Raw genomic sequence first — 12,565 nt, 5'->3', positions numbered from 1 at the left:
TTTGCCTTGGATTCGGTAAAAATTTGGTCTGACCTTTAGATTTCAATTTCTCATTAAACTGAAAGCAGCCTGCCCAGCCCTTCCAGCCACAGGCTGAGAAAACAAAATCCTGCCAGAATTTTGGGGATGTTTACTGGGACTCTGGAGGGGCTGGTGGAGTCTCTGCTGGTGGGAGGGAGAGGGAGGACAAGGACAGGGTGCCAGGGCACGGTGACAGCACGGACAGAGAGCTGCAGGGCACATCTGTACTGACAGATTGGAGAAACCACCCTCCAGCCACCAGAGGAAAGGAAATCTTTTTCCCTTACACACCTCAGGAGCATTTTATAAACCCATTTAAGAGTTTAGGTTTTGTTTTGTTATTAATGTTCTATTCTTGAGGAGAGAACTACGAGCAAAATTAGCCTTTACTACAGGAAATAAAAAGGGAAGGGGACAACTAATTACACCAATTGATGCATGTCTAACACAAATCTTTTATAGAAAGAGTTAAAAATAAGCATTTCTGTGCCTGAAGTGATTAATATTCCACCCAACTGTTTCTTTTCCCCAGCAATCTGCAAACTGTAAGTGGGTGGATATTTTTTTAGCTGCTTCTTATCAGCATTATTTATATTATTTTCACAATTAAAAAACAGAACTACAACAAAAAATTATGAAATGCAAATGTCCATGCTCTAGTCCCTATTGGTCTCTGCTTTCCCCTAATATCCACCACATTTCAGAACTGCAAGAATAACTGTGGCAAAACTTGTTTGGGAAAAACACTTGATATAAAATGACATGAAAATGCCTGAACCAATTCCATGCCCCAAAAGTTTAAATTTATCATCACTAAAAGCATACTTGAAAGTACCACATAATCCTTCCTCCAGCTCTCCGAATTCTATTCCTGGCACTTCATAGATCTGAAGGTGCAATTCAGCACCATTCACTGACAAAATTCACCTAGGAAAATCCTTCCGTGTCTCCAAATGCATTTCTTAGGGAACAAAAACATTTTTATAATTACTTGATTCTTCAGAGAAAATCCTAAAAGGAATAAAGTCACATCCAGCTTTAATAACCACTTGCCTAAATGGACTGTCTAACATCAGATAATTTTGAAAAAGAAATCGCAGGAATTTATTAATTATAGAGTCACTAAGCCCATCATATTAAATGTACACAAGAAAACACCAGTCTCAAACATCAAAGTGTTCTGCTTTCATCGCTTACCTTCTTTCTTTGTGAAGGCATTTAACAAAGACTTCATTTTCCCTTTTTACTTTAGCAGCAATCCCCTCATTATATAACCTTTGCAGGCAAGAAAGAGGCAAAAAAAGATTTAAAAAAATAATAATATTTAAAAAAAAACAAACAACAATCAAGCTACCCAATTTCTATGTGTTCAGGCTGGCTGCACCCTGACATAAGCAGCAGGTTTCTGGGCACTGTGGAATTGCGAGCATAGCTGGGCATGCAGTACCCAGCGTTCTGGTGACAAAGCCCACCCCACATTCTGTCTGTCAGCTGGGAGCCAACTGTGCACAGACTGGAGCTGCTCAAAAAAAAAAAAAAAAAAAAGGAACAAGAAAAAAAAAAAGGCGCTCCTGCTATCTCTCATAGCAGCATTAGTCATGTGAACCTGCCGCCGGCACAGCCCCGCAGAGCAGACGCTGCTCCGCTCCCCAGCCCGCCGGCCCCGGGAGCGCCCGGCCCCGGGGGCACCGATTCCCGGCTCCAGGTGGGAGAGGGGCCGGAGCAGCTGGGGCTGGGCACGGGAAAGCCCGGCCAGGGCTGGGAGCTGCCGGGAACCTGCCTTTCGCTCTCACCTTGCACAGCTGCCTCTCGGTGCTCAGAGCATCCTACTGTTAATTCGCTTGTTGCTGTTTATGTGCTTCTTGCTGTTTACTCACTTTTTGCTATTTATTTCCTTTTTCCTATCTACTTCCTTTTCACTATTTCTTTTTCCCCTTCTGTTCTTCACTTTTTGCTATTTATTCCCTTTCCCCTATTGATTTATTTATTTATTTCTTCCAAAGGACCGATCTGAGGAGAAGCACAAATCGTCCCCAGCTTCACACAATGATCACGTTAAGGATGGAGCCAGACCTGCCACTACACAGAATCTCTCACCTATATTCCGGTATTCCAGTTTGAAACAGAGGGGATGATACAAACACAGTTATTCTCCCCTCCCCTTCCATCACGCTTGAATAAAAGAGAATTTCTTTTTGCACAGAGTAAGAATACAAAAAAAAATTTGACCAAGCTCGTTTGGTAAATTTGATGCAGATGCCAGGAAATACAAGATATAACCAGAGAAGTTTGGAAAGTCCTAATTCTGAAAGAAAAAGAAACCCGGGGATAACTATGCTTGGCAGTGCAAACATGCTTCCAGAGAAGAGCAGATAACTGAAACAGGCATATAGGAAGGAGGGGGAGGTGCTAAAAATCTCAAAAATTTTAAGCAGATCTACTTAAATCTAAGATACAAAGATTCCAATGCATAGGAAATTCATGGTCTAATAAAAAAAAGAGTAACCTACATTAAAAAATTCCCTTCTAGTAATATAAACTATATAACAGGTAATAAATATTTATTCTATTTCAGGCTTCTTCACTGATCACTAATGCATCTATTTGGAATATCGAGGGATTTCTTACTGAAAAACTGCTTCAAGAAAGAAAATAAATTACTGAAATAGATTTAATGTCTGTGTGCATAGTGATCTCACAGTTAACACAGAACTAGTTAAAAGAATTAGTAAGCATAAATAAATTGAACAGTTTAAACTTAATTTAACATCCATGTGTTTAATTTACAAAGAAAAGAATATTTCCCTAATACAATTTTACATTTGGTTCAATTTATTTTTGGAAGCAACTGTCCTTAGCAGGTGGAACTCTTACCAGAGGAAATGGACACAGCACATGTGCAGCATTAAACATCTTATTTGACAGGAAAAAACCTTCTTCTTCACTTCTAATAGATGCAAGGCTTCCTAAAAAAATAACTTTGAACTTTAATTCATTAACTCATAAATATGTGCATTAATTAGCTCCACAGAAGAATCAATATAATTTCCAGAACAAGAACTGCTCCACCAGGGCCGTGCCACTAATTTGAATTATAACCCTCTGTGGGTTCCATTTTCTAATACCTTCATCCAATCCCCTGATTATATTTGGAGCTGCAAAACACAAAGGAACTAGGAGTGTTAATGGAACCCTTAAACTGCTTTTTCCTTTCTCTGAGTGTGAGTGGTGGAAAGCAGTGACAGCCCAGGCCCCCAACGACAGGAATTAGGCCAAGGAAGGGTTAACTCAATCCTGCTCATTCCTGTCTGTTCATATACAGTAAAATAAAAACAGACAGGCAACTGTAGTCAATCAAAATCAATTCCAGGGGGGATTTTTATTAGATTCTTACCAGAGCTGTAACATTTCATCATCTGGAGGTTTCTAATCAGTGTTATAAAAACATCCAAAATATGAAAGTCACTTGAAATTATTAAGTTTTGTGGAAATGGTGGGAACTCTTACAGACCTACACCATCAGAGAGATCACCCGATGAGTGATCATTTTATTCCATTTAACTGTGTGTCTTTCCCCCAACGTGGGAAATGTAATTTCTTCCTACATGGCAGAGCCTCCTGCAATAACCACTATTGTACAATGGGAAAATGTGACAATCAAGGAAGTCAGTGAACACTTGCAGCTGCAGTTTTTGAGCTTCTCTCATTTTCACTAATAGCTTATTAGAAATTGTTTATTTTAACAGAAGTCCCAAATTCTGCGGTGCTGGCAAATTAAAAAAAAAAGTATTCCAGCAGCTTCCACTCCTTCCTGAAATATTTTCTGCCTCACAAATGTAGCCTCAGTATTATCACCTCAGGACAAAAACTTAATAATTTGACTGTGCCTATACCCAAGCACAATATAACCCACAAGCCATTAGCATCCTTAATCTAAAAATCATGAGGAGCCTTCCAAATGGAGGTGGGGTAAACCCTCATTTCCCTGCTCCTTGGGTAGGTGCTCAGAAAAACGTGTGGGAGCTCTGCATGGGGATGTCTCTGAGAGAAAAAAGCCGCCTAAATAGAAACCAAACATGGGTTCTCAGGTTAATTTTGATTAACATCTCTTGTGCTTTTCTAACACCAGTTTTTATGGGTGTTTAAATCCATAACCCCCATTAGAAATCTATGGAAAATCAGTGCCTTACACACTCTTGAGTATCTATTTTTAGGCACTCAGATGCCCAATGTCTTATTTAATCATCTCTCCAACACACCTTTGAGGGTCCAAGGCTTCTTAGATAATGATTTGCCATGATTTATTCTTTCCTGATTTTGTCCATTTTGGAGCTCCTGTCAGAAAAATCCCTCTAGCTGGTATATACATATAGGTTCTTGTTAAAAATTCAGTCCTTAGCATATAGAAATGCATTTCTCTGCACCATAAAACAGGCTTCCCGTATGCTAAGCCACCAAATGGAGAGTTAGACAAGAAAAGAGAGATTCAAATATAGACTGGAAAGAACATAAAGGCTCTTGGAGAAAAAAAAAAACAACCCACCCAACCTAGGCTGCTTGTAGATGACTGACTTATTCCAGAAAGCCACAAGGTGGTCATGAACCCAGGCAGGGGTGACAGATTCAGGACTCCACCTCAGAGCAACAACTGAACCGATTTTATAAAGCAAAGGGTTTGGGGTTTTTTAAAATTTTTCTAAATAAAAAATCTGTGGAGTTTGCTCAGGGAGCTGCAGTTAAAGCAGCACAGAGGGAGAAGCATCTGAGCCCACTGAAATGCTGCTGGGAGAGCCCAGCCTGGGCTGACCTGCTGTTACATCTCTGTCAGCAGCATCTTAGCACCCAGGTACCCCTGGTAGCAACCAGCTCTTGGCAGTAGCCTTGGGGCACTCAGCCTGAGCTCAGGGGTGGAACAGGGGCAGGAGACTGTGAGTGGGAAAGGACAGCAGAGGGATGGCTTGGGAACAGATGGCAGGAGTTATCAATTAGAAAAAAAAGCAAAAAAAAAAAATGGCAGTGGGAGTTGCACAGCCATGTGCCAGACACCCCTTCCGTCACCCGGCACCGCCGTTCCAGGCTGTGCTCGCTGTGACAAGGGCCAAGGAACCCAGAACCTGCCCAGAACTTCCTGGAAAACCAACAACAAGGACTTGGAAACGCTCTGCACTCAGGCACAGCTCTGGGGATGGCTTAATCAGAGGCAATTTCTCGTGTGGTGGAAAGATCTGGTCACAGAGTTCTGCAGAAAACACTTTAATCATTTTAATGACAAAGCATAGGAGGGCTATGTGTTTGGTGGCACATCCTAAAGGAATTTAAAAGTTGATGAATCCACAGTTGCCCAACATAAATTAAATTAAAATCACAGGAAGTGAAAAAACAATCCTTTTTTTTATTTTTCCCGTGTTTACATGACTATAAATTAGCCCTCACTAAGATTACAGCAGCAATGCAAGCAAAGCATTCAAAGAGCTGCATGTGCCTGAGAAGGGAGACCAGTTCACCTCAGGGCTTTACTTGCAGGTGCTCACACATCAAGGAGAGACAGAGGCACTTCTGGTTAGATTACGTTCAAATATTGTTAAGTATTGCTTCAAAACTTGCTACACGTCAGAGCAAATGTCTGACATGTCTCTGAGAGGCTGGAAGGTACTAAGTGGAGAAATTATGATCCAGAAGAGTTTGAATAAGATTCAAAAAGAAAAATTACCAGGCTTGATGTGGCAATACTTGCAAATATCTGAAGCTCTGCCTGCAGCAATACAGATACATAGATCAGAATTTACCTGGGAATAGAGATAAAACCTCTGTCCCCAAGGATGAGAGATGGCTTTGTGTGAGGAATCTGGGTCAGAGGTGCACAGAGAAGTGAACAATAGAAGGTTAAAAGGTGGGGAAATGAAACCCTTCAATTCTCTGTGAAAGGCTAGAATCGGGGAGGAAACAATGGCCAATAATGAGGGAGAAGTCTTGCAAGTAGCAGCTTGGAGAGAGAAAAGCAAAATCAATGACAGAAAGCTCCGATAGCTGAAGGGGAATTTAAAAACATGATTGAAATCTATCAGCAGTGTGGAAGCAAGCAGCCAATCGGAATAAAATATGGCTGGCTGGCTTTCATTTTAACAGGTATATTGCTATAAAAGAAGCAACTTATCCAAATAAAGCCATATATTTTCTGTAGTTCTGGAAAACATTCTCCCTGGAATGGGAAGGCCAACTCTGACAAGGCTTTCTCAAGGTTTTATACTCCCAGAGCACTCACAGCCCCTCATATCTATTATTCCTGTTTGGGTTGAAAGCAACATCCACTCTTACTCTGAATAATACAAATAACTACAATAAATATTTGTGCCTCTCCTCCACTCATTTGTGCACCCTGATAACAAAGAGTTTTCTCTGCTGGCCATGAGGACAAGGAAAAATAGAATCTTTTAAAAAGTAAATAGTTTTTGTGAACTCTTTCAGAAAAAGGCAATGGGTGATTTGCAGTCAATAAAACACAAAACTACTTGTCGTAATTGATTTCTTAAAATATGTACTGGGTTTATTCCAAGGTGTGTTGTCATCAGCAAGTAGAACTCTAGAGTGGTTCATCTTTACACAGCAGCGAATTCTGAGTAACCAGCTCCTTACAAGTGTTCTTGAAGCAAGAGATTAACAACTTGTACTGTATTTGGACAGAAGGATGCATTTAGCTCAGACGATCAACTTGAACTGAAAGCAGTCAACTGTGAACCCCTGAAGCTGCATTCTCTTACTTCCAACAAGAAGAGAGAAAATAAGAATCAAATACAATTATATCCCACTACAAATTCTTCTGTTCTCTAAACAAGCTGGTGAAAGGACGGTGCAATTTTCCCCAGTAATAACACACTGGGAAATCTTGTCCCAGTGCAGCACCACTCAAAAGGACTAAAGTACACAACAAATTAATTTCATTCCTGGCATTATGAATACACTGAGTTGGGAAAAAATATTGCTTAACATCAGGGGGCTGTGCATATCCCAACCCACGTAGTTTATGCTGGGAAAAAAAAAATAGCAAAGCCATGTTATTCAGAGAGAGTTTCATGGCTGGTGGCTCCTGTAACAGACTCTTCTCCTAAATCTGACACTCATGGGCCTTGGATGCAGCATTTGAATTTGTGGCTGCAGCCCAATGTCACAGAGGAGAACAAGGACAAATGCAACCACACAAGATGCTCAGCAAATCATCTGCACCAATACTGAATTGTACCGCACATCCGTGTCCTGGTGTTGTACAGAAAACAATCTAATTTTGCCTTGGTGTAACTTTCTTCCTACCAGAAGCTCTCCATGAATTCCTTAAATCATTATGTTGTTCCAGGCTTTATTCAGTGATTTGATTTCACTGCTTTAATCTAAGTGTGAACCTCTTTAGTAAATAGTGGGACAAAGCATCTGTGCTTCCAAAAGTGTTGGTGGATCATGTCAGTTTTATTTAGAATAACACCATTTTCATAACTGAAAAGTGTATATTGCTCTCAATGAGAAGAAAAAAAAAAGATTGGACTCTTGCAGAAGTTTCAAAATATATAACTGCTCAGATGTTAAAGTTCATGCAAGAGTGGGAGGTAGCCAACGCAGGTAGGGTAAGAAAACAGCAAAGAAAGAAAATCATAATATTTTCTTTTAGCTCCAGCTCCTCCTTCTTCTCCAGGTCTTAAATCCTGGTCTGCTTCGCTGCCATTTTTCAATCTCATTTTCCCTTCTTCTCATTTCTACAGTTGCCTTTCACTGCTTCCCTCACCAATTCCCTACGGATAATCTGCCTGCCACCCAGATCCAACAGGAAATAAATGGCATGTAAGAGCAGGCCAGGAGAGAGAATTTCTAGAAGATACCACATCATGGCAAAGTTACATAAAGTTGGCAACCAAGACAAAAGGATAGAGATAGAAGAGGAGCTGGACACAAGAAAACAGCATCCAGAAGAGGAAGATTCATGGCAGGTTGCAATATTTAAATGCATTAATAATAGTGGAAATAAGCCAAAGTTTAATTGTGAAGAGAGGAGGGAACAATCAAACAGTAAATACAACATTACTGTACATTTTTACTGGTTTATTGCACTTTGGGGGGAAACCTTTCATGGAGTAAAGAATACAGAATTTTACTGAGGAGACCGAGCTGGGCTTGAGCTGTCAGCAAAGGAACTGAAACTCTGGGAGCTTTTCCCTCTGCTGGCTAGCTTCCCACAGGTACTGCCACTTTATCATGTATTTAATGACAAAAACCTGCATTGCCACTTTCATTCTCATTTTACAGCATAGCCCATTTTTATCCTGGCAGAAGCATTGGTAAGCCAGAAACTAATCACCAAGAGAACTGAATTATTGAATCTGCAGCCTCCTTGAAGCCCAGGAATCTGCAAGACGTGAAAAGAGAATTTAGGGAGAGAATCCTCATGGGGGTTGTGAGCGTAGAAAGCAAAAAGCATTTCTGTGATTGTGGATTTTGCTTCTCAAACGTGGAGCTAGTGAGACCCATCATTATGGCACCCCACATTATCCTCAGCACAGTTATTCCCCTCTTACCTAAGTGACTTTCAAGAATTCTTCCTCTGCTCTTATTCTCATCATCTCAATTCCAAAATGGACCTAAGAACCAAGTAATTCACTCTTCTGAGAAAAGGCACATTTGGGTCACCTGAGCAGAGAGTCTCCCACTGCAAAGTTCCAGTTGTCTTTTCTGCTAAAGATGGGAGATACACAACCATTCACCCCCCAAAATATCTTCTCTCCTAAATAGGGGATTTCTATCCAAAAGGAAGCTCTATCCAAAGTCATGTTATTAAGCGGGATCTTTAAAAGATAAAACCCAATAATTTAAGCTGATAATTGTCTCGCTATCCTTAGCTCCATTTAGACATTTGGTGTTAAATAGAAATTAAAACATTGCTGACTTATTCATTAAAATAACAGTATTTTAAATTGTATTAGTAGCCTACATTTCTTCATCTCAAAAATAACTGCTAATGAATCATGCTGGTACAACTAAGAAAGGATAAAAAAAGCCTGCATCCGCTGAAGCAGGGGGTTATCTCTGTACAAATATGTAGGTGTTTGCAGCATTTATAATGTTCTCAGTGCTGAATCCCATTGAGAAAAGAAAGCTTGCTCACTGAAGGGGTTTTGAGGCAGATTAATGATTTAAGTGATGTCACAATACTATCCCTTCTTCTGCTTCAAGACATCATCACGTGTGTTTTACAATATTTGAAAATGTTGAGGAAAGACTTCTTTTCCCCTCTTGTTTCTTGATGCTTCCAGCAGATTAAGTTTTGCACTGACAGCTGGGTTTAGATTTTATGTAACAAGAACACAAAAAAAGGACTATTGTTAAATAGGTTAGTAAGTCAGAGCAGGTAAATAAGATCAATCAAAAGAATAAAGAAGGCTCAAGCTTTAAACCCATCATCAAAAAGTAATTGTATGTATAAACTATTTCAGAAGCAGTGTCATCTATTCTTATGTTCCTGGCATAAATCTGATGTTCATTAATTCAGTGGAAAATGCATGGCTGACATCCAAGACATTACTATGAAAAGAGAAGAGTTCTGGATATTATTTGGCAGTCCCAGCCCCGGACATCATGACTACTACAATGAAATTTGACTTCCGTGTTCAAGTTTCAAAATAACCCTGTTTTCTTCCGGACAAGAAGTGATGCAAATAGTGCTAATGCACATCCCTTAAAAAGAATGGGATCAGAGCAAGGAGGGGAATTGTATGAATATGGGAACTGCATTATGTTGCTCTCTACTAAATCATGGCATCCCAGATGCAGATTCTTGATGCTTCTGAGTAGCTGCAGAATATGCATTTAGGAGAGGAATCATTCTCACTTTGGTGTCACCTGTACACCAGTGACATGTGTGTGACTATTCCATGTGTCCAGCAGCACTTTCATGGGAGGAAAGACTGTTTGGCATCAGCCACCTAGGATCCAGTCCGTGGCCATCTACAGAAGCACATCTAAATTAAGATGATGAGTGCACTCACAAATTCAAGGGCACGATTCAGGCATTAAATGTTTCAGGAATAAACCACACATCTTTATAAACAAAAATAAGTGCATGAACAATACACTGTATCTAGAGAAAAAAGTGGACAGAAAACATAAAACAGGGTGAAATCAAATATGCATTTCATATTACATTAGGAAGCTTCAGCTGAGAACTGAATTCAAATAATTTGCAATATTTTTTGTTTGCTAGAGACCTAAACCAAAGGAAATACCCAGCTCTCAGGTTCACCAGTGGGCACCACAGAGTTTCTCTAGGAACAGTCCTGCAGGCATTCCCAGCAGCTCTGGCTTCTGAGGAGCAACTGCTACAAACAACAGAGAGGTGACCACAGTACCCAGGACACCTCCGTTACAGCAGGGGAAAGAAACACAGAAATTATTCTCATTCCCTGTGTCAAGTTCCCAGTGGGGGTCAGGAAAAGCCTAAAGTCATTCCCTCAGCTGGGTAATGACAGGTGGAGGGTGGTAAAACAGAATACATAGAAATTTAGAAGCTGAGGAAAACTTCTATAGAATCCCCTCAAGTAAATTTTCCATAGAGTTTCAACATATCTTTCCTGGCCAAGATTTTGCAAAGAAATTTAGAGATGACTCACCCTAAGACCCCGTGGCTAGGACCATGCTTCACTTTATGTTGGGAAGGAACACCAAAGGCATTATTAGCAGAAAAGGAGAAGAAATAAACGGGGCTCACAGGACACATCTGAGATCAAGAAATAAAGTATGAGTGGAGGTGGAAGGACTAAAAGACAGGAAGAAAATGCGCCAAAACTCCAGTGGTTCCCAGCAAATCTAGGAGCTATAATCTGGAGGAGTTTCCAGTGGAGCAAATGAAGATGTGTTGCTGCTGTCAGATGCTCGGGAATGCCACTGCTCCATGGCTCAGGGAATGTCAGCAGCACACGTGGCAGGAGGCAGAGTGTGCTGAAGGAGGGAGGGAAGTGCAAGCCCTGAAATCTGACTCAGGGTCTGAACACCAGGCACCAGTTCAAGGATTAATCAAACCATTCAGCAGCCAAAAGCAATGCAGGAAATAGTGAAGATGCAGGAGTGAGCAGTGATTCACATTTATGTAGGAGACTATGAAAAGGAAAGGCTCTGAGGATCCAGGGAGAGAGTCACAGAGTCCTGACACTGGGACAGAGGTACCTCTTATTCTGTGGGTTGTTAAGCAATAAAGGGAAAAACACAGCTGTTTACATTCTAGCCCCAGTAAAGGTGATTTATTTTTTTGCTCTGGACTCAATGGGGACTGGAATTTCAGTCAGGAAATAAAGAACCATATGAATGATGCAAGCCAGGACTGCTCCAGAACCAGAGAAATGGACCTTTGTAGGATTGCTAGAAGAGACTTTCTGATCATTAACTGCCAGGAGTGGACAGCCCTGTCTGCAAAGAGGTACTGCTGAGTGGTACATAACATCAGAACCATAGGTTCTCTCCCTTTACCAACACCTTACTCTGCCTCAGCGTGGATTTGGGTTTTGAATCTCACTAACGGAGCCTCACTGACCAATTTTAACCTTCTTCTTTGTTCCTTAAAGGAAAAACTGTCAGAGATTTTGTTGCTATCCACTATTGCAGCTGGGAAAACCTTTGTAATTCTAATTGATCTTTCTTATCTCTTCTGCCACTCTCCATTACAGGAAAAAGGAGAGGGGGAAGCAGCTGTCTCCTAACTACGGCCATTTTCTTGGCTTTTACACCTTGACATCTCTCAGTATTTTGCATTTTCAGTACTACCCGGAGCAGGTAGTACTGAAACCTCCCAACACAGCACTGTTAATGCCAGGTGAGAAACACATCTTCACTAATGGGGAGCTCTGCAAAGAAAGGACATGCAAACACATACAGGAGAAAAGCAGAGGAGAAAAGAAGCCCCAGGGTCTAGGGACTGTGTTAGCAGTGATGAATAGACCCCATAAGCATTTAACTGCATGCAAAGGTAGTATAAGGGCAGAAAATTCAGGAAACTGGCTGGTAGAAAATGACACCACTGCTCCAGAAATGAAGGAACTGAGGAAGGACACTGTGGGGGGTGGGCTGAAGTAGTTAAACAGGAATCTAAGGCTTACTATGAGACAAAATTTAGGGAACAGTTTTAAACAACACAAAAATAAATGGAAAAGGAGATAGGAAATCAAAGCAAGGCAGCAATTTAATCCTGATGGTGATAACCACAGCTGGGTATTTCTGAGCAAACAGGCACAGGCACACATCAGGGACAGAAACCACCATTGTGCCCAACAGCAATTAGTGCCTGTTCCAGTGGGCTTCAGGAACTTTCCAAAACACAGCACACTGGGGAAAAGCTCTTAACTAGCAGAAGAAAGACTTACCTAGCTTGATACTACATGCTAGGAGCTCCCAGGGAACATGGGAGGATCCCAGCAGGCTGATCACACTGCAAGATGACATCCTCAGCTATTCCTGCCAAAAGCAGGAAGATCTAAAGCAGCAATTTTTGCATGCAGTCATGCAAGGCACACAGAGC

General features: G+C 41.0%; 1 protein-coding gene and 1 long non-coding RNA gene across 7 annotated transcripts in view; one reads left to right on the top strand and one right to left on the bottom strand.

Annotated features, from left to right (window-relative positions):
• Positions 1 to 12,565, bottom strand: part of SHANK2 (SH3 and multiple ankyrin repeat domains 2) — a 277,285-nt gene that overhangs the window by 179,297 nt on the left and 85,423 nt on the right. The window contains exons 1-2 of one of the 6 annotated variants that reach the window (XM_064425910.1): positions 1,376 to 1,490; positions 1,219 to 1,296 (exon numbers count right to left, since the gene is read on the bottom strand). The exons of 3 other annotated variants lie outside the window; for them this stretch is intronic. In XM_064425910.1, coding sequence (XP_064281980.1) covers positions 1,219 to 1,255 — 37 coding nt within the window. In that variant the 5' untranslated portion in view covers positions 1,256 to 1,296; positions 1,376 to 1,490. Of the gene's footprint in view, positions 1 to 1,218; positions 1,505 to 12,565 lie in introns of those variants that run through there. 2 more of the 6 variants (XM_064425909.1, XM_064425914.1) reach the window with 2 other exon arrangements.
• Positions 1,638 to 2,659, top strand: LOC135303778 (uncharacterized). Its single transcript, XR_010365156.1, has 3 exons — positions 1,638 to 1,833; positions 2,025 to 2,128; positions 2,597 to 2,659. It is a non-coding gene; the product is annotated as an uncharacterized LOC135303778 (long non-coding RNA).

Source organism: Passer domesticus, chromosome 6 (genome assembly GCF_036417665.1).
Source record: "Passer domesticus isolate bPasDom1 chromosome 6, bPasDom1.hap1, whole genome shotgun sequence".
NCBI lineage: Eukaryota > Metazoa > Chordata > Aves > Passeriformes > Passeridae > Passer > Passer domesticus.
This window is presented reverse-complemented; position numbering and strand designations above follow the sequence as displayed.